The sequence below is a fragment of the Staurois parvus genome, unplaced genomic scaffold (assembly GCF_062004578.1).
Source record: "Staurois parvus isolate SC_StPar_1 unplaced genomic scaffold, SC_StPar_1.0 ptg000053l, whole genome shotgun sequence".
Classification (NCBI taxonomy): Eukaryota; Metazoa; Chordata; class Amphibia; order Anura; family Ranidae; genus Staurois; species Staurois parvus.
This window is the reverse complement of record NW_028317849.1, coordinates 6325972-6349208: the sequence shown is the minus strand read 5'-3', so window position 1 is coordinate 6349208 and position 23237 is coordinate 6325972. Positions and strand designations below refer to the sequence as shown.

General features: G+C 41.1%; 1 protein-coding gene across 4 annotated transcripts in view; it reads left to right on the top strand.

Moving 5' to 3' along the window:
* SIN3B (SIN3 transcription regulator family member B) overlaps positions 1–23237 on the top strand; it is a 107080-nt gene that overhangs the window by 34410 nt on the left and 49433 nt on the right. For all 4 annotated transcript variants that reach the window (XM_089667601.1, XM_089667582.1, XM_089667589.1 and 1 more), the window contains 3 exons: positions 2560–2666; positions 5083–5236; positions 5333–5581. In XM_089667601.1, coding sequence (XP_089523727.1) covers positions 2560–2666; positions 5083–5236; positions 5333–5581 — 510 coding nt within the window. The remainder of the gene's footprint in view (positions 1–2559; positions 2667–5082; positions 5237–5332; positions 5582–23237) is intronic.

The window sequence follows — 23237 nt, the reverse complement described above, 5'->3', positions numbered from 1 at the left end:
TATTATTTTGTTTGCAGGAGCCTGTAAACCATTACACCAGTGATCAGCAGATAGCTCGTGCCATGGAGGTCTCCGGCAGATCTGTCAGTAAATCTGCATGCTCGTACGTGATGTGGGAGCGGGGGCCAGACTGATTGTAACATGTAACATGTTATACCCTGAATATGGGTGTAACATGTTACAAAAGGTGAACTTATTCTTTAAGTGAAGAGAAGTGATACTTGACATGAATTACTGTAGTGGGAAGCTAGGTGATACAAGGGAAATTTGAAAAAATAAAGTTTATTCACATAATTTGATGTTTGGGGTAAGAGGAGGTTTACTGTACTTAACACAAGAGTAGTCTAGGCTTAGGCTCACTTCATTTTACCTCCCTTCACACTTTAATTAATCAAGCCTTACTCTGTAATGAGGGAGGTATGATCACTTAGGACATCATAGATCGGGATGTGATTAAGCACTGTTAACTTGAATCTTTAGCGCATAATTATCTACTGGAGTGGGACAATGGTTGAGAAGCAGAGAAAATATCATGGGGCCAGATTTATAATTAGGCACTGTATGCCTGTGCCTGCTAGAGGTCCTAACCTTTCCACAAATAGCAAGAAAATAAAATGTTTTTTTCCTCTGCCATTCATTAAAGGACACAATGAAGATCTGTAGATCTTGACCTAAGAATCCACGGTGGGATTCTTTTTTATCTGTAAAGCCTTTTTTTTTTTCTTTTTCTTTCTTTAGTCATCAGCTGGCTGGGTGACAGGCTGGATCCTACAGTATTGATCCTTGTAGTCTATGCAGTCTGACCAGTAAGTGCATGCCATATCTCGCCACTGTAGGTTGGCTGCAACAGCTCTGTTCCTTACACAGATCAGACTGTGAGAATCTTCTTGAAAGGGCACATATGACTGGCTAGTCCTGGCCAACTAGTCACAGGCCAACTAGTGAACTAGTTCCTCTACAGGAAGGCTGCCCCCTGGCTCTGGACAGAGGTTTCCTTCCCCCACCCAGGAGGTCCTGGATACATTGAAGGTTTGAAGCATTTTCCAGGCGATACCTTTTAGCCCCCCAAACCCCTCTGCCCCCAAAGCAGTATGTGCTTCTGTGTACTGTTACTGTGGGGATGTGTGGTGTTTAAACTATGGGGAAGAATTCTTCCACTCAGCCATCCATATGATGCTTTAGGGTCAGTTGCCCACCTTTCTTGAGCTCCCGCCTGCTTTTCACTGTTACACCTGTTCCAGCCCAGGTCCTTTCATAATTGATGCCAGAGCCTAAAGCTGCAGTTAAAATTTTGTTATGGGTTTTCTTGCTATTAGATGCATAATTTCTTCCTACACCTGTTGGAACTACTAGCTGCATAGAAGGGGCCAATGTGTGGTCACATGCCTGATGAATGGGTCCTGCTAGACTCCAAAACATTGCCTTGCTGTAACCATGTGATTGTTTATTAAAACCTTTGGACCCATATTGGTGATCCTCGGTGTGCTGGTGACATTCTCCCCTGCGGATTCTGTTCGGTTCCAGCCGACGGTCTCTGCAGAACCCTCTTATACACACACAGCCATTTTTAACGCAGGAACGTGTACGTTTGGATTGTACACTTCCTTTTTCTTTTGGACACGCTGCCAGCTGTACAGGCATTGCTGCTTGGACTCCATGCAGGAACCCTTGTTGACATTTTGAAGCTTTAAGTTTCTTTCTGGGAATACCCTTCTCTGCTGGCCTTATTTTGTCCCTTGGGTGACAGCTAGACCACAGACCTGCCTGGGAGAGTTTCTGGTTCCCTCACCACAGAACTGTTAGGAAATGGGTCTCTCTGGTTTGGTAAGGGATCCAGACTTCCCTGATAGAGTGACTGAAAGCTCCTCTTTTATGACTCCTGCGGCCTTTCCTGTCATCTTGCTCGGTGCCAGTTGCTTCAGGGCCCCAGGTACCCTCTTGTTCTTTAAGGTCTTTTACTGGTTTTAATTTCTTTGCCTGTCCATCTGTGAACACTGCTTTGGATGTGGTGAGGATCCACAGATTTTTGCTGTGTCCTTCAATGAACTGAAGAGGAAATAGGATTTTTTTTCTTGCTGTAAAATTCTTTTCTCTGGTTTATGTGGCTGTTGCTGTTTTGGAGTTTGTTCTCCTTTAACTGCTTGATATTAACTGAGGCTATGATAGCACATGGGGGTTGGCCACCAGCAGACGCCACTCCTAGGCTGTTTTCTTTTTTTTTTTTTTTTTACCTAACGTCCATCCCCTGCATGTATCACTATAACCCACTTGTCATGATCCACAGATTTGTTGTGTCTGTTAAAGAATGGAAGAGAAGAAAACTTTTTCCTTTTTTTTTTCTTGCAAAATGTGGAAAGGTTAGAACCTCCAGTAGGCATGGCACAGGCCTACATATTTTAGCTATATCTTTCAATGAAGGAAGAGAATAGCCATGTTTTTGCTATAGCTATAGGAAAAAGAAGTGTTCCGGTTGTAGTTGGACTTTATTATATTTTGCTTTTCTTAGGTCGCTTCTTAAAGTCTTGATTTTCATGATATATCTTCCCATCTTGTTCTCAGGTAGAGGATGCTTTATCCTATCTGGATCAGGTAAAAATTCGATTTGGCAGTGATCCAGCTACATACAATGGATTTCTAGAAATAATGAAGGAGTTTAAATCTCAGAGGTAAGAAAGACTGTGTTCGATGCTTTTTGTAAAACTTTTGGGATGGAACAGGTTTTTGTGGGGTTGTTTTTTTTTTTTTTTTTTTAATTGTTTTGTGACTTGCAATAGTAATTCTTAAATGTAATTCATCTTTTTTTTTTTTTTTTTTTTTTTAAGGATGATGTGCATGTATTGTGGTATTTGCACCCTGGTCACATCAAAGCCGATTTTGAAATCGTGTGACTTACAGTGAAGTTGCACGATTTCAAAGTCGGGTGACTTGCCGATTTGAGGAGCGATTTGCAAGACGTCTGACACAGATGTCTATGCAAATTGCATCAAAAGTAGTGCATGTACTACTTTAGAAATCGGTGCGGTTCCGACCAAGTTGGATCCGCAGCAATATGACTTCTCTAACAGCGGACAATAGGGTGCGACTTGGCATACGATTTGTAAGTTGCATGGCATGCAAGTCGCACCCAATGTGACCAACTTGTTAGTCTGTATCTATCTATCTATCTATCTATCTATCTATCTGGGTCTGAGGATACTTTCATAGTTTCACTGATTCTTAGAAGGGATCAATGTTACAAATGCTTTTTAAGCTACTTCTTTGTGTTCCCTGAATGCTTTACTTGTACAAACGAATGGTTTATGTCTGAGTCTTTCCCACATTTCCAGACATGCAGCAACCACTGATCAAAGAACACATTTTAAAATGTAAGATTGCAGGGCTTGGTGGTTTCCCTTTTTGTAATGATTTTTTTCATATATTTAAATATTTTGGCATCACTTTGAGCCTACAACTGAGCTGGTAATCTGGAGTTTTATAAACATACAGATGTGCTCCTTTTATACACTTAACAGAAATGGCAACTGCTTCAATCCATAAATGGCTTTAGTAACAAGGTGCACATGGAAAGACATTGCACATAGAAAACAAAACATGTATTTGCCAGCACGTTAACCAGCTAGCCAGCAAAAAAAGACACTAACAGTTGGGCCTCATGCACACTGGAGGTTTTTGCAGCTGCGTCTAGGGATAGCAAGCTTTTTTTTTTTGCCTGCTGCTAAACTCCCCTGCACACAAACCTTTAGCAGAGTTTAGTGGCAGGAGAGTTTAGAGGCAAAAAAAAAAAACCACTGCCAGTCCAGTGCATCTAGAGCAGCAGAGTTTGGGCAGAAAAAACACTTGATGCTTGTAAACGTATCTAAACGCTTGTTAATGCTAGGTGCGTTTAGTGCTTGAGCGTTAATTCATTTCAATGGCCAGAAAAAATTATTTATTCTTCCCAATGAAATGAATTAACACCCAAGCTCTGGACGTCTGTAAACACGCCTGAATGCTTGTAAAGGCATTAGACACTTTTACAAGCACCAGGCATTTTTTTCTGCAAAAATACTGCTGGCTTCTAGGAGAGTTAAGAAAAAGTCCTGTGTGCATGAGGACCGAGTGTTAAAAACAAAGGTTTTAGTTGCACAGCATTTGCAAATATAACGGCGTTTCATCTTTCTGTTTTTCATCCCTCTTGATGAATGAGAAATGGACAGCAATGCATTCCTATGGGCAAATGGATGCAAATAGATGTCATCTGTTTACATCAGTTTTTCGTCCGCTTCCATTCAGATCCATTTTTAACAGAACAAAGTTTTCATTTTTGATCCCTTTAAAAAACAGAAGCAGACGAAAAATGGATGTAAACAGAAGCAAAAAGCATATTGAAGGCAATTTATTAAGAATGGAGCAGCTGTGCATTGCATCCAGTAGGCTTCTAGCTTTAATTTTCAAAATGTTAACTGATCGAGCTGAAGTTAGCAGTAGATCAATCACTATGCACAGCTGCTCTGGATTTTGTTTGCTCCACTTTTAATAAATTCCCCCTATTGATTTCCTTGCACTTTTTTTTTTGCTCTCATGTGTCCTATAGGGGAGGTTCCTTTTTTTTTGTAGACACTACAAGAAGTGAGGGGGAATCTGACTAAAGGAAATTTTCTGTAGTTGCAACACTAACATGTACCTCATTTGCAGATTCCTCATCCATTCTCGTTAAAACTCAGAATGTTTGGTTAGGATTTTCCATAACATACTGTCTCTGATACAGTGCTCTCCAGGGCAGATAAAGTGGGTTAATCTTCCAAGTGAGGACACAGACTGCAATATAAACCTGACAGGTGTTCTAACCCTTCCATATGCTATCTAAAACAAAAAATAATCATTTTGATATTAGATACAGTTTAGGTTACTCTATCCAGTCTATTTCTAAAATCCTACAGCAGTGATTTGAATAGAAAAAATAGAGTGTTCAGCAGGTATGGTTCAGTTAGAGTCCAACACTATGGTATTATAGTTTGGATCTTACCTCCATTTTCTCTGTGTTTTAGAGAAATAAATAACAAATTTGGCAAATATGCATTATAACACCTTACTTTCTTGCAGCATTGACACTCCAGGGGTCATCCGCCGTGTTTCCCAGCTATTCCATGACCATCCAGATTTAATGCTGGGCTTTAATGCTTTTTTACCGCTTGGCTATAAAATTGAGCTTCCAAAAAATGGTAAAGTGGTGGTACAGACATCACTGGCCAGTCCGGTTAGTGCCCTTTACATTTTTTTCTCCTTTTAAGTATGTATGTATGTATGTATGTGACGCATAGTTAGGTGAATCACTTGTGTTATTTCTTTCCAGGTTCCTTCTGATGCAGCCACAAGCATTTTGCCAAATACTCGTGTTGCAGTTCCTCCTGTGCCTGAAAACTCACACAGTGAGGTGGTGGAAGAGCCACGGCTTCAGGATAAAGAGAAAACACAGGCTCCTCCTGAGTCTGACTCGTTAGAGTTTCATAATGCTATCAGTTATGTCAATAAAATTAAAACTCGATTCCTGGACCGGCCTGAGATCTACAGATCTTTCTTAGAAATCCTTCACACTTATCAGGTAAATCAGTTGTGTAAGCATAATTTTGATTTTTGCTTTTCTTTAGGTGTCCTTATAAGAAATATCACCTTGAATGCTTTGATTAATGTTCTTGAAACAACATAGGGTAACTGCAGAGGGAATTCTAGATTTACTCAAGCTTAATTTACACAAATGTAAAATGACCCTTTTTTACAGAGCAGAAATTTCTTCTTTCATTTCATAACCATACCTTCAGGCCATTTGGGCTCTCCTGGAAATCTAGCTGAAAAACTCCCAGTTAGCACTCCCCATGTTCTGTCTTGTTACTAGGACACAAAAAATCATTGTCTTCCAGGACAGCATATGAGAGATGGCTCTACCCACCTGCAAACAGGAAACTCATCTACCATTGTAAAAAAAATACAGTTCACCCTTGTGTCTCAGTTATTTGTGTTTCCTCTAGCTGCACAGGAGCATCATCAGTTTGTTAGTTTAAGCCGTCTTAGTTGCAGGGGCCTTCTAACATATGTTCCCCTATGATTCCAGGGATGATCGACTTGGAGAGGTTTCATATCTGTTTTTTTCTCTAGACTACTTTGGTTCGTATATTAGTTGTAAGATCTTCCCCCTCCTGATCACCTTCTTGGTGTTCTGCAAGATTCCTTCTCCGCCAGAGGAGGAGCATCTATCCCCATTGGTGCAGAGGCTCTAATGGAGCCCTCCCTTGCACACATTTGGTCAGGCTCTGAGTCGTCCTTGTGTTGCCTTGGGTGAAATATAGCCTGCTATGCCATAGGTCCCTCTGAACAAACTGCAATATGGTGGTTGTGCCAGCATCCACAGACACCAGGGTGGGAGCACAAGCAGGTGGGGGACAGAGCAGTAGACAGACCTTGCTCTTTCCATGAGTATTTCAGCAAATTTAATCCTGTCAGCAATGCTACACCATACAGTCTGCTAGATTTGTATCAAAGATAGGCTGGCTGAATTTTCTCTTTTTTTTTCTTTTCTATAGCTCTCCTTCTTATTATACTTACAGTGTGGGGAGACACATTATGGAGTACTCTTGGAAGGATGTCCTCTCTGTGGGTGGTGGTTGCTATTGGTGTTTGTGAATGTGCTTTGTGTTTATGTCCACCATTGGTGTGGAAAGTTGGATCCAGGGGCTGTAGCCCTCATACCTCTTAAGCTGCTGAGCAGAGTGCCAGCAGCTCAGAGGTAAGCAGAAACTCCAACCTGTTAAAGTGGAAGTAAATTTTTGCATCTTTTAAACGCTTACCTGTAGGTACTGTGATTATTAAAGGCTTACCTGTAGGTACTGTTAATATGTCCTAAACGTGTACCACTTAGTAGATATATACTGTAGAAGTGCTGGTGATGTCATTAGCGCACTGCACTCTCAGTGGACAGCGTGTCATCCATTGACAGAGCCATGCTGCGGCCAAAACTCCCTTCACGCGTGGCAACATTGTGGCTGCAGATCGTGAACCCGGAAGGAAGACTGGGTGAAGATGGAAGACTCTGGGAGCCGTGACAGTGCTCCATTGGGGAGCATTGTTTTCAGGTAAGCCTTTCATAATGTGCTAGTATGTGATGCATATTAGCACATTATGCTCTTAAATAAGTTCACCTTTTTAGTAAAAAAATAATAAATGCACATTTTTTTTGCAGGTAAAAAAATGTGCATTTATTATTTTTGTCTGCAGGAGCCTGTAAAGCATTGCACCAGCCATCAGCAAATCGCTGGTGCCATTCAGGTCTCCTGCAGATGTGTCAGAATATCTACTTGCACCTACGGGATGTACGAACAAGCAGATATACTGACAGGAAGAATCACAGCGCCATGGTAGTTTATTGAGGACTACAAGCTGACAGCTGCTAAGGCTGCTGGGACTTGTAGGCTCTCATTCACAGAGGACTGTGAATGAGTGACACAGCCGGGCAGGCGGAGCCCCGCACAGCCACTTTTTTTTTTTAAATGTGACAGGGAGGGAGAGAAGATCCCCGCTAGTTGTTAATGCAGGAAACGGGAGAACGGGGGGCGGTCAGATCTTAACATGTTACATCCTGAATATGGGTGTAACATGTTACCAAAGGTGAAGTTATCCTTTAACTTGCAGGGAGAAGACATCTTAGATTTTTTTTTTTTTTCCGTGGTTTACTACCGCTTTAACTCCTCCCTACACTTAGGCTAGATTCACATATATGTGGGTCGGGGAACATGTGCTGATCGCACATGTTCCCTGACCTGCAGGAAAATCATGCTGCTCTTTGGCAGACGTGGGATGCCATGAATTCCTAATAGTACCCTCACGCATCGGAAAACCCGGTGCGGTTTCAGGTGTGCAAAACTGCATGGTGCCACAGCACCATGTGACTATGTGCTGCTGGGGATTAATCGGCACTTTCTGTGCTTGGTTTCGGGCAATAGCACACCCCTAGGCTGAACTGGAAACATAAATTGTGGATCCTGCAACATTTAGGGCCAGTTCACACTACATGCATTTCATTTGCTTTTTTTCTGCATCCAAAACGCACAGAAAGTAGGTTATATGGTTGTAAATGTCATAGTTCACATCCGTGCTTGCAGTTCCAGCAATTTCCAGTTGCGTAAAACAAGTAGAACGGGCTGCACAAAACTGGACTGGAACACGATAAAAGGTATCAAAAATGCATCGGAATGCACATATCCTTTTTTAAATTGAAGAAAGAGGGGGGGGGAGGGGGGAGAAGCAGAATGCCTCAAAAACACACCGGAACATGTCAAAAATGTGCATTCAGAAATGCATCTGGACTGCATTTCTATAGTGTTAACCGGCCCTTAGGCTGGGTTCACACCTATGCAGTTTGCGTTTGATCTGTTTCTTCATTGCTTTTTGTGGTGCGCCTTGCGTTTTTGCACATGCATTTTTGATGTGTTTTGCAGGGGGTTTTTTTCCAACTTGTTGCTGGGCAGATTAAAATGCAAAATGCCTCAAAAGCGCACTACATGCATTTCTGTAGCGTCTCAATTGAAGTCTATTGAACCAAAAACTCAACGTTTGTGTTTAAAAAAGTCCCTGACCTTTAATAAAAAAAAAAAAAGTGGAGATGTGAACCTGTCCCATAGGAAATCATGTTAAATGGACTGCTGTGCGGGGAGCCTAAACATGGCGGCGTCGGAGAGCACGATGTGAGTGCTCTCCGACAATCCCCGATCTGACCACCCTGAGAACCCTCAGGACTTTACTTGCGGTGCCCTACCTGAATGGGGTCTCCTGGAGGTGGGAATCCGGCGCGGTGAAGGAGGAGTGGAGCAGGAGCGGGCACGGAGCTCCGAGAAGGGATCACGCTGCAGAGACCCGAGATCAGCTGTCGGGTTGCCGGGGAAACCGAGCAGTGCGGCGGGAGCACGCTGGTGGCCGCAAAGGAGCTCTGGGTAGCTGAGACGCCGGCCGGTTCCCTGACAGGAGAGGGGAGAGGCTGGAAGAGTTCCTAAACCTGCTGTACAGAAGAGGACACATAGCTGCAAGCAACAGGAGACCCTGCAGGAATCCCCCAGAGACACAATCCAGGAGAAACAAAGGGACGGCTGTGGATCTGGGTCGCCTCATTTGATGAGCAAGTGAAGGAGGGTGAGTGAAGAACCCATGTGTAATTATATATGTGTCCTGGACTGCGGGAAATGAGCTGCCTATAAAAGAGTGAAGGGGGATTCCCAGGGAGTTTTGGAAAGTGAAAAGAAAATAAAAGAAAGAAGAGAGAAAGAGAAATTGCTAAGTGATATTAGAGAGATCTGACCAAAATTAATGCCCCAATATACAGTCTAAAGTCTCCCTCTGGTTAAAGAGTACAGCTTGTACAGGAAGTATGAAGAATAAAAGTGTTAAAGGAAGTGGGCTTAAAGGGTCCCAGACGGGTACTATTAAAAAATATACCTCCCAGGGGAATGTGACTCCAGAAAGGGCCCATAGTGGCAATGAAAAAGGGGAAATGGAAACCAGGTTGGAAAATAGCCCCAGATTGTCACTGGGCCTGAATTGTAGAAGCCGACAGTCGATAGAAAACCCAGAGAGGAAAGATCTTGAAAAGGATTTACAAGTGCCGAATAAAAGAGAGATGGCCGAAATGTTTAAAAACTTGGAAAAAACTTTTAAGCAAGAAATGACAAATATTCGACAGGATTTAGGGCACCTGCTAAAGAGAATGGAAGAAATGGAGGAAAAAAATTAATAAACACACCCAATTTATTTCAGGCCTAGAAAAAAGGGCTGCTATGATGAGGAATACGCAGAAACAATTGCTGTATAAAATAGAAGTACAAGAGAACAGGAATAGGAGAAGCAACTTGAGGATAAGAGGAATCCCAGAAAATTTGAAAGGGACAGAACTTCAAGAAATAGCCTGTAAAATGTCAAACTCCATTATGGACAGACCTGAAACAGATGTAATTAAATTGGATGGAGTATATAGAACAGGAAAGTTCCATCATGGTAATGAGAAGGCAAAACCCAGAGATGTAATTGTTCAGCTGCATAATTATGGAGATAAGGAAGAGATTTGGAAAAGGACTAAAGGAAGAACAACTATTAAGTATGGAGATATAAATATTCAGATATTTGCGGACTTATCGTATGAGACATTGTGGAGAAGGAGATCCTTGAAACCCCTATTAGAGCAGATGAGAACACGGAATGTTCAATATAGATGGGGTAACCCAGAGTGTTTAATCAGATGGAAGAATGGTGTAACAGCATATCTGAGATTTCCCGAGGACTTGAGAGACTTCTGCGATAGACTAGAATTGCATAGAATAAGGATCACTGAGTGGGAAACAGAGGGAGAGACAGGCAATGGGGGAGAAGAGGAATGGCAGACAGTAGGTAGGGGGGAGGTAGGGAGGAGTTAGAGGGGATAATGTGATTTTTTTTTTTTTTTTTTATATTCCTCTTTATCTCTTTCAACCGCACCGCAAAAGTGGAAAGATGTGGAGAGAACGAGGGTAATCGGGGGTGGTTGGAGGTGGGAAAGCTGTACATGGGAGGAGTTCAACCCCAAGGTTTTTTAAAAAAAAAAAAAAAATCAAAGGTGGTCTTATACCCACAAATGATTGATAGGCAATTTGAAGGCCTAAAAAATGGGGGGCGGGAGGGGGGGTGGAGGGAGGGGGGCGGGTTGGGAGAATGGGAGGGAGGGGGGAGGGGACGGGAGTTGGGTGGGAGGGAAGGGAGGAGGTATTGGGTCAATACTCTGCATGACAGAAGGGATAAAGAGGAAGAGGCAATCTGGAAGAGAGATGGAGTTAATTGGGAATGATGGAAGAAATACAGTTTATAACCTATAATGTGAACGGGCTGAGTTGTCCAGGGAAGAAATTTAGGTTGTTTAATGAGTTACATCATAGGGCTACGTCAGTGGTATTTTTACAGGAGACGCACTTTGAGATAGAGGCAAACGTGAAATTGAAATCCAAACACTACCCAACATGGTACTATGCAGATTCTCCAATTAAAAGAGCAAAAGGGGTCGCAATAGGTTTGGCAAAGAATATGAGATTTGAGCTGGAGGATAGAAGAACCGACCCGGAGGGGAGGTTTTTATTCTTAAAAGGTAGACTTCAGGGGATTGAGTGTACTTTAGCCAATATATACTGCCCTAATAAAAACCCGGAGATGTATATGAAGGGTCTGTTGAAAAAATTTATGGAATTCAAAAAAGGGCGCTTGATAGTAGCTGGAGACCTAAATTTCTGTATGGACCCACAAAAGGATAATACCTCTTCCGTGCAAAGAGAGGGGAGTAGGTCTCTGAGAGCTTTGAAAAAAGTGATGCATGAATATCAACTAGTGGACACCTGGAGAATAATGCATATGAAAGACAGAGACTATACCTTCTTCTCTAATGCACATGAGATATATTCGAGATTAGATTACATCTTAATAGACCATCAACTTATAGATCATCTGGTTAACATTGACATAGAGACAAGGACGTTCTCGGATCATGCTCCGGTCGTAATGAAAATGGGATGGGGAAGAAGGTGGACTGGAGGATTAGGGTGGAGGTTAAATGAGGTTCTTCTTCTGGATGAGGATGTAGTTCAGAAAATCGAGAAAGAGATTAAGGTATACTTTAAGGAGAACGAAACAGAGGAAGTATCGATAGCTACAGTCTGGGAAAGCCACAAGGTATTCATAAGAGGAATCTTGATTGCGGCTGGAGCAAGGAAGAAAAAGGAAAGAAGAGAGAAGGTCAGTGGGCTTTTAAAAGAAATATTGGACTTGGAGCAGATCCATAAGAAGAAAATAACAAAAGATACGAGACAGAAGTTATTGGATAAAAAAGATGAGCTAGAGAGGTTGATGGATGAGGAGAAGAGAAGAGTATACAACAGGGTTTTGAACGAGAGATATAGATGGGGAGACAGACCAGGAAGATATCTGAGAGCTTTGAATAAAAAGAAAAATAGGAACTATATAGAAAAGATAAAAAGTTCAAAGGGGGAGTTGGTCCACTCAAATAAAGAGATTATTAAAGTGTTTACGGAGTATTACAAAAAGCTATATAATATTAGTCCCCAAGGCCCTCTAAAAGTAGCTCAAGAGGGAACTAATGAAAAAAAGATGACATACTTAAAAAATGCGGGATTACCAAAACTAAATGAAGCACAGTTGAACTCCCTAGACGCAGAAATTTCCCAGGAAGAAATTAAAATAGCATTAAAAAGCACAGGGGGGGGGAAAAAGCCCAGGCCCGGATGGCTATACAGTTAAGTACTATAAGAAATTTAGTGAAGTACTGTTACCCAAGCTGGAGAAATATATGAATGCTCTGGGAGGTGGGATGGAAGTGAGGAGAGAATCCCTACAGGCCCATGTAGTACTTATTCACAAGGAGGGAAAAGATCCATCTCAGTGCTCCAGCTATAGACCTATCTCATTATTGAACACAGACACTAAACTGTATGCAAAGGTGTTAGCAAACAGGTTGAGGGATCTGATGCCTGAATGGATCCATGGAGATCAGGTGGGCTTTGTACCGGGGAGAGAAGGTAGAGATAACGGCTTGAGAACCCTGATGCTTATTCAGAAAAGTAGAAAAGGGAAAGCCCCGGTGGTGCTCTTGTCAATTGATGCAGAGAAGGCATTTGATAGAGTGGACTGGGGCTTTATGATGGACAACTTAAAAGTGCTGGGGATAGGCGATAGAATGCGAGAGTGGATAAGTAAATTATATAGGGAGCCTACTGCAATCATCACGGTAAATGGGGAGAGATCAGAACCCATTGGAATGTCTAATGGTACAAGACAGGGCTGTCCACTGTCCCCTCTGCTATATGTATTGTCACTCGAACCTCTGTTGTCAATAATAAGAAATAGTGGATCGGTAAAGGGAATTCAGATAGAATCCACAGAACATATAGTAGCGGCCTTTGCGGACGACTTATTGTTCTATGTGGGGAATCCCCGAATAACTCTCCCAAATATAGTGAAGATTCTGAAGGAGTACGGTGAACTATCAAATTTAAAAATTAATCCAACGAAAACAGAGATCCTGAATATTAATATATCAAAGAATGAAAAAGAAAAACTACAAAAAGAATTCCCCTTTATATGGAGAGAAAAAGAGATAAAATACCTAGGAATAAAACTCACTGCCTCATCTAAGCATTTGTATAGATTAAATTATATCTCTTTGATAAATGAGATCAGGGAAGATTTAAAAAGACTAGAAGGAGGAAATCCATCCTGGATAGGACGTATAAACCTAGTCAAAATGGTAATTATGCCTAAAATACTGTATAGATTTCAAATGGTACCAATCAAAATTCCAGAAGCCTTCTTTAAGATAATGAAAAAAATGTTAACAAGATACATATGGAAGAATAAAAAACCTAGAATAGCGTATGAAACATTGAGTAGGACTAAAGAGAAAGGGGGAATGGGTCTACCAGATGTCAAGAGATACTATAAAGCAGTGGTTTTAGCAAGAATATATGACTGGACATTTAACCATAAGGGGAAAAGCTGGGTAACAATTGAAAATGATCTTAGTGGCATTAGATTGAGTCAGATGATATGGGTTCCACCACAGTTCAGGGGAATTAAAGAAAGCACAAGTATCTACAGTTTAAATGTCTTTAGGGTATGGGACAATTTACACAAAAACATGAAATGGGAATTTAATTCTATATTAATGCCTCTCACAAATACTGAGTACTTTCCCCCGGGAAAGAATAAGATATCAGGGAGATGGTTTAGAAAGGAGGATACCCAACTGAGAGATGTTTTGGTGGAGGGGGAACTGAGATCACTTAAAGATTTAATAGAGAAGAAGGGAGATATTTTTATTAGAATAGATGAGTGGAAATATCATCAATTGAAATGTTTTATTGGAAATCTACCGAAACCCCTGAGATTAAAACAGGACTGGAATATGTTTGAAAGGTTGTTAGAGACACGTAGGGATGGGAAGCACGGTACTTCAAAAGTGTATAGAATACTCACAGAATTAGACACAAACACAAAGTTAATTTTTATAACAAAATGGGAAAGGGATATGGGAGTTGGGTTTGATGAAGATAGACAGAGAAAGATGTTTAGATTGATACACGATAATGTTAGTATGAGAGAGGTTGAGGTTAATTATAAGTGTGTGACACGATGGCACATTACACCGAGTGTAGAGCACAAAATGAATGGGGAAAATACAAATATGTGTTGGAGAGGATGTGGAGAGATAGGCACGGTGTTTCACATATGGTGGGAATGTCCGAAAATCCAGGCATTTTGGAAAACAATAGTCAAATTGATTGAAGAAATAACTGAAATTGACATAGGGTTAGACCCAACGACGTGCCTCCTACACAATGTGGAGACATCTGTAAATAAATATAAAGATTCAGGTATATGGTACTTCTTGAATGCGGCGAAAGGGCTGATACCTAAGTTTTGGGGGAAATCTGAGGTACCGAAGAAGGAAGACTGGATTAATAGAGTAAACCAGATAGGTAGAATGGAAAGATCATACCATATGCAGGAAGATAGGATGAGAGTTTATTTTAGGAGATGGGAAAAGTGGGAAAGAGCAGGATTGAAAGAGAAATATAGGAAAATATGAACTAGGATGTTAGCAAAAAATTAACAAGCCTCAAGAGATTAGAATGGGCTAGAGTCTGCAGAGGGGGAGGAGGGGGAATGCGGGAAGGGGGGGTTGTGGGATGGGAAAGAAAAGAGTTTTTAGTAAGGGAAAGGTAGAAATGTTATAAATGTTTATTTGTATGAGAATTATTTCCCTTTTTGGGCTTTTGTATTAATATGAAAAATTTAATAAATATTTAAATTAAAAAAAAAAAAATGGACTGCTGTGCGTTTCTGCTAAACACAACGGAAAACGCATAGGTTTTAACCTGGACTGGTCAGTGTCTTAACATCTGCGATTTGCTGCAGAGAGATTTCTAAAGTAGCTCTTGAATTACTTTTTCTGCAGTTTTGTTGCGATTTCACATACATAGAATATAATGGAAATCACACTGCAAATTGCAAGAAATCATTGAAAATCTTCACAAGTAGCAATAAAGTCTTCAGAAATCGTACCTGAAATCATGCTGAAATTGCACACAAATCGAGAGATTTTTAAATCGCAGCGGTGTGCCAGTGACTAAACCTCTGTTGAAGGACTGCATAGACAAACCTGTGTTTAATGATTGCTTGTAAATGCCTGCAGGTGTTGTATGTCTAATTGCTCTGGGTACATTTCCAGGCTCAGGGTGCCAGCAGCTTTATTTACCACTAGGTCTGGACTCGTAAAGATCTTAGGAGCTGAGAGGCTTTTGTCTCCCACCTTCCAACCTGAGTGGATTATATAAAGATACTCAGGTTTACTTCAGTGTATTTTTTTTCAATTGGTTAGACTATTTTTTCAATTTTTGTAACTATATAATGATGTTATATGGGGGGGGGAATCACTGTGCAATATGCATTATGCCTAATAAAATGTGTATTATTAAGGTGACTTCTATTTGCTTCTATTCCAACTAAAACCTTTTGGTTCTGTTCAGGTCTAGAAGTGGAAGCTGTACCTATTGTGGGTTACTATTATCTACTATACACCTCATTTGATGTGCTCAACCTTCTATCACATGGAGCTCTCTGTGTATCTCCATTGGATAGATTTGTAATGCATTGGTCGCTTCAAAGTAGATTATAGCTAGGTCCTGTGATTATGCTAGTTAACTGCTTAGTGGCATAGGCCTCAATTGCATATGTATTGCTGATTGTGGATTATTTCTTTGAATACACCATGACTCTGATCTAATGCTTCTACAGTATGTTAGTATGCTGTGTCTGTGTATTATTTTGTCTATATTTATATTGTATTGTTTGATTATGAACATACACATGAAATAAATTAGGACCTTTTAGTTGCTGACTTTCTCTAGGTTTTTCTATTTGTTGCATATCAACGCTTATATGTGAAATTCCGATCTGTTACTCTGTATATGTGAGATTTCTAATGGTCTGCTTTGTGCATAGGCTTTATTTGCAAAAGTGGCTGCATGGGTTGGGAGGTTTTTCTTATAGGAATACACCTTAAGAGCTGGTTGAATGGGCAATGGGATTAGGGGAATCTTCCTGCTGTGCCTTTGTATTCCGACATTGGGGAGACTTCCTTGCCATCAGAATACATTGCTGGCTATAGCCGGCAGCGCTGATCAATCAGTAGATCGACTTTTGTACAACCACCCTGACCTTACATGGATAGAAATTTGGCTGGTTCAGCCATGCATGGGCGGCTTAACACTGACTCTGTGCTTTCTGCAAAATAGTTGTCTTAATGCAAAAGGCTGCTTTCACACTGATCCATAAAAAATTAACAGCAGATGAAAAACCTGTGACCATGTAATCCTATGGAGCTCATCACACTGATTGCTTGCGGGTCCACTGCGTTTTTTAAAATCCTGCCTGCTGTATTTTTGGTGTGGTTTAAAAAAAACAAAAGCACCAAAAACCCACCTCCCCATTAGAATCAGTGGAAAACATTTTTTAGTCGCATGTTGTGTAAAAAAGACACTGCAAACATGGCAAAACGCATATGTGTATATGTGAACAGGGAGGTGCAGCGCTGTATAACCAAACAAATAATAATTACACAATAGTGAACAGTGACTGTAAATTAGTAATGCCACTATATGGTGGCTCCAGGTGAAGAGAGTGAAAAACAGTCCAGTGAAGGAGTGCTCTTAAGATCCAGGGTGATCTTCAGACGTCCAATATACAGGACCATCAGGTGATAAAATATAAAGACTGCGCACTCACCAGATACGCAATCTTTATGCGCATTTGTGTAAAATTATCACTAGGCCTCCTGTATCATCATCCTGGTCTGGTCAGATCTGGTCAGCATATCCCTCATGGCCCGGTAACTGGATGGATGCAGCTGTTCCGTAGACTTGGCCGGTTCTCACCAGAACTGCTCAGAGGCTGCCCACTTGGTTTTCCATCCTAGAAGCACACTGACAAATTCAGGCACTGCCTCGGGGTCTTTATTACCTTTTATTACAGATCCTTAGAAAGTTCTGAGAGAAGAAATGAAGGTGCAGGATACTCAAAAGTAACTGCAGCTCTTGGAGGACAGTTTCCTAAAAAGTCCTTGTGCAGTATTGGGCCCTATAGAAGCAGCCACAAAAATAATGCTGAGAAGAGACAGCCAGTAAATCTGAGACCCTATGAGAGCAGCCACAGTCCTTGCAGCAAGGACTGTGGCTGCTCTCATAGGGTCTCAGATTTACTGGCTGTCTCTTCTCAGCATTATTTTTGTGGCTGCTTCTATAGGGCCCAATACTGCACAAGGACTTTTTAGGAAACTGTCCTCCAAGAGCTGCAGTTACTTTTGAGTATCCTGCACCTTCATTTCTTCTCTCAGAACTTTCTAAGGATCTGTAATAAAAGGTAATAAAGACCCCGAGGCAGTGCCTGAATTTGTCAGTGTGCTTCTAGGATGGAAAACCAAGTGGGCAGCCTCTGAGCAGTTCTGGTGAGAACCGGCCAAGTCTACGGAACAGCTGCATCCATCCAGTTACCGGGCCATGAGGGATATGCTGACCAGATCTGACCAGACCAGGATGATGATACAGGAGGCCTAGTGATAATTTTACACAAATGCGCATAAAGATTGCGTATCTGGTGAGTGCGCAGTCTTTATATTTTATCACCTGATGGTCCTGTATATTGGACGTCTGAAGATCACCCTGGATCTTAAGAGCACTCCTTCACTGGACTGTTTTTCACTCTCTTCACCTGGAGCCACCATATAGTGGCATTACTAATTTACAGTCACTGTTCACTATTGTGTAATTATTATTTGTTTGGTTATACAGCGCTGCACCTCCCTGTTCACATATATGCTATTGAAGGTTTGATACGGTGCCTTTTGGGTGTACAGCTGCTGCTTATTATACATTATATACTATCACATAAGCGCTCACTTATCCTCTGTTTTTCTTAAAACGCATATGTGTGTTTGCTGCATTTTTTGCTACAGATCAGTGTGAGAGTAGCTTAAATGTGAATACAAAACAGAGGCCTGACCAGAGTACCTTTTGTACAATGTCTCGGGCGTTCTATATGATATTTACAACCTGTTACTCCATATATGTGATATTTCTAATAGCCTTTAAGAAATCGGCTTTGTTGCATAAAGTTCTGCATAATTTGTGCATCATACCGAAATACTTTAACTTTCTGTATTTTAGGTGAATACAATTAGTCAGTTCTTCATACATGTATCACTTTGATTATATTTAGGTTGTATATGGATGGCCAATGAGTCTTGGCTGCTGAGGCTTGATCCAGCAGAAAATTAAGGACGCCTTTTCTCCTATAGGTGTTTAGTAGCATAAAAACGCTGTAAAAAGCTAAATTTTTGCATGCGCGTTCATGTGATTGGTGTTAATGCATTCTATTGGCCAGAACGTTAATTTTATTGTGGCCATTAGCATTTAATGCATATAAACTTGCCTAGCATTAACGCACGTTAATGTACTTTTGAGCTTTTATGTTGATACGCTCCTCTTCTGAACGTGACTTGGGTTTTTTTTATTCATCTAAACTCCTGTAAATGCTTACAGTGTGCATGGATACATAGGCTAACTTGGAGGTACAGAGGGAAAAAAACATTTTTGAGCTTACGTGTGCATGAGCCCTAAATCCCTCACTTTCAAGCATTACCAGATGCACTCCCTGTGCCGAAACTGGAAGGGTTATAGGGCATAGTTGCATTCATCAGCCATCAGAGAAATGTGATCACTTTTTTTTTTTTTTTTTTTTTTACACAAATGACTTAAAGTTCCTCATCATATTCTATTGCATTTATGTAGTTCTTCCTACAGTAGATGGCAATGGTATTCGTGTTATAGCACAATGCAAGAAGCCATATACATTAAAACACTAGGCCTTTACATGAGGATATGTGGTCACTATGCTATTTAATAATGTCTATGTTCCATAAAACAATAGAAACCAGACCAGGTTGCTTCAGAGGCAGCCAGGTCATTTATTTGATACATACCCTGCAACACATGTTATATGCGGGGTTACTGACAGTATTTCAGCCTGTAGATATATCATTAGGTCAATACATATCTTTTAGATGGCCTTAACCACAGAAATGGTGTGTCAAGTCAATATGAATTTTTGTGTTACTGCTACAGGCTCAGTCTCCTAGCCTTTAGTGATCTGCACTCCCCATGGTCCTGTATGTCAGGGCATCTAACATTTGGTAATATTGGGGGGAAAAAAAAGTTCTCTTTTAATAGTGCATTGTACTGCAGGTGTATGGGAAGCTTTGGTATACAGAATGCACACGTAGCTGCCATACAAGCAGTCAGATGTGGGGAAAGAGATGTTGCATATGCAGGCATGTACGATCTGACTGTCTTTACGCATTGCTCATATGTAGTTTTTTTAAACTATGCATTACTACAGTAGAGCTGTAAATAACCCAATATGTTCTGTTGTTGATGTATGTTACTAACCTGTCTGCTGGGAAGAAAATTGGAAATTCTTAGGAATTTATTTTTCTTTTTGAATTCCCCAATATGTTCTGTAGTGACCCTGGGGTCTGTGTTAGAAGGGGGGGGGGGCAGGATTTCCCTACAGCCCTTTACAGTGCTTAGTTAATATTGCATGTTTCAAGGCACTGTGCGTTGTTACATTCATATACATGTAGATGGTGGAAAGTCGCTGGACGTATGCTTCTGCAGCAGACACTTCTTATATTTTGTATAGGGTGTGGGTTTATATCCCCAGCATAGCTCAGACCTAGTCAATCTATGCATGGTCTATTGTGGCTAGTCTTTCAGCTTGCACTCAATTCCTCATATACAGCTTTCTACATAAAGCAATGAGCAAAACTATTTGCATTATTATTAATATACAGGATTTCTATAGCGCCAACAGTTTGCTCAGCGCTTTACAATATAATGGGAGACAATATAGCAACAATACAGATCAATACAAGAGGGTTAGGAGGGCCTGATCCTGGGAGCTTACAATCTAAGATTATTATTATACAGGATTTATATAGCACCAAGAGTTTGCTCAGTGCTTTACAATATAACGGGAGACAATACAGCAACAATACAGTTCAATACAAGAGGGTTAGGAGGGCCCTGCTCCTTGGAGCTTACAATCTAAGATTATTATTATACAGGATTTATATAGCGCCAACAGTTTGCTCAGCGCTTTACAATATAACGGGAGACAATACAGCAACAATACAGATCAATACAAGAGGGTTAGGAGGACCCTGCTCCTTGGAGCTTACAATCTAGAGGGGTCATTAAAATTCTTCAGTCTTTTTCTACATTGTACATTGGGAATGTGGGCCTTAGGGGTATTTATATGTTCTCAGTTGACCAGGGCCTTGTTTGAGTTTGGTTCTCTTTCAACTAATATTGATTTTTTTTTTTTTTTTTATTCAGTTCTATGTAACTTTGAGCTCTTTTTTCTGGTATGGCTTAGACGTTTCCCTACAAATAGGTCTCCTGCCTTAGTTAATCTCTATGTTGAGAATTTAATATGAAGTAGTAAGTCTCTGGGCTTTTTATCATCCTAATCTGGTAAAATCTTGATAATCATTTCACGTGGTGTCCTGCAAGACGAGTTGGGAAAGCCAGAGTTAGACTTACTGGTAACTCTCTGTTTCTGTGAATCTTTTGGGACTCTTGTTTTTTTTTTTTTTTTCTGTTTGTATGTTTTGTCCTTCTTCAGTAGACAGCCATGGCACTGTGCTTCAGCACACCTTGCTTGATAGCAGCAGGCATGTGGTTTGTAGTAGAAATAAAAATATTAAAATTTAAAGCACTCTCATACTTGTGTACAGAGGTGAACGCATATGTAGGTCACACACATATGTAAACGCACATGTGAGGTATTGCTGCAAATGTTATAGTGAGAACAAGAATTCTAGCTCTAGACCTCTTTGTAACCTATAAAAGTTTTTAAAGCATCGCCTATGGAGATTTTTTAAGTATCATAATTTGTCGCCATTCCACGAGTGCGTACACACAGCTCAAAAAAAAAAAAGACACGCTTTGAAAACACATCAGATCTTAATGGGGAAAAAAAATATCTTGCTGGATATCTATACTGATATGGACTGGATAATGTGTTATAAACGTAAGGATGCCCATCGTTTGATGGAAATGAAAATTATCACCTGCAGAGGACTGAATTCAAAGACGCCCCGAAAATCAAAATTTAAAAATGATGCAGCAGGCTAATCCAATTTGCTGATATATCATTGCAGCAACTCAAAATGGTACTCAGTAGTTTGTATGCCCCCACATGCTTGTATGTATGCCTAGCAATGTTGAGGCATGGTCCTAATAAGACAACGGATGGTGTCCTGGGGTATTTCCTCCAGATCTAGACCAGGGAATCACTGAGCTCCTGGACAGTCTGAGGTGCAACCTGGCAGCTTCGGATGGACTAAACAATAATATCCCAGAGGTGTTCTATTGGATTTAGGTCAAGCGAGTGTGGGGGCCATTCAATGGTATTAATTCCTTCATCCTCCAGGAACTGCCTATATACTCTCGCCACATGAGGCCGGGCATTGTCATGCACCAGGAGGAATCCAGGACCCATTGCACTAGCATGGGTCTGACAGTGGGTCCAGTGATTTCATCCCGATACCTAATGACAGGGTGCTATTGTCTAGCCTGTAGAGGTCTGTGCATCCGTCCATGGATATGCCTCCCCAGACCATCACTGACCCACCACCAAAACAGTCATGCTGAACAATGTTACAGGCAGCATAACGTTCTCCAAACCCTTTCACATTTGTCACTTGTGCTCAGGGTGAACCTGCTCTCATCTGTGTAAAGCATAGGGCGCCAGTGGTGGACCTGCCAATTCTGGTGTTCAATGGCAAATGTCAATCAAGCTCTATGGGGCCAGGCAGTGAGCACAGGGCCTACTAGAGGATGTTGGGCTCTCAGGCCACCCTCACGAAGTCTGTTTCTGATTGTTTGGTCAGAGACATTCACACCAGCGGCCTGCTGGAGGTCATTTTGTAGGGCTCTGGCAGTGCTCATCCTGTTCCTCCTTGCACAAAGGAGAAGATACCGGTCCTGCTGATGGGTTAAGGATCTTCTACAGCCCTGCCCAGCTCTCCTAGAGTAACTGACTGTCCCCTGCAATCTCCTCCATGCTCTTGAGCCTGTGCTGGGAGACACAGCAAACCTGGCAATGGACTGCCTGTGCAACCTCTGTAGGGTCCAGGTATTGCCCCATGCTACCAGTAGTGACACTGGCCCTAGCCAAATGCAAAACTAGTGAAAAACAGTCAGAAATGATGAGTAGGGGAAAAAATTGTCAGTGGCCTCCACCTGTAAAACCATTCTTGTTTTGGGGATCGTCTCATTGTTGTCCATCTAGTGCACCTGTTGTTAATTTCATTAACACCAAAGCAGCTGAAACTGATTAGCAACACCCTCTGCTACTTAACTGACCAGATCAATATCCCAGGAGTTTTATTGACTTGATGCTATACTCTGATTAAACAGTGTTCCTTTAATTTTTTTGAGCTGTGTATTTCTAAAGGTGCCATTTAGGTGAAATTTTCAGAACATGTCAGTAACAACCCATGCAATCCATACATGCAAAGAAACCAAAACAAATAAGTTCAGAAATTTGTGTATTAAAATGGAATGACACAAGGAAAAAGTATTGAACACATGAAGAAAGTAAGGTGCAAATAGGCATTGAACGCCAAGACACCAGCTGAAATCTCAGTAATTAGAAAGCAATCCTGGCAATTGTCAGTGCATATTAACTACTTCAATCTTGGGCACTTTTACCCCCTTCCTGCCCAGGCCAATTTTTCACACTCTGACAATTGCACGGTCATACAATGCTGTACCCAAACTAGATTTTTATCATTTTGTTCAGTTGTATTTTAATCACCACTGTTTTTTTTTTTTTTTTGATTAGCTGTGATTGGCCACAGCTAATCACATGACACAGATGGGCTGTGATTGGTCTATATGTGATCACTGTGACCAATCACAGCTAGTGACACAATTGTATACAATGGATTGCATGAAAGGAAGCCATCTATTGTTTACAATTGTGTGACCTGCTGTGATTGGTCACCGCGGTCACATAGTACTGGCAACAGGCCGATACTCAGATATGTTGTTCTATGTCCG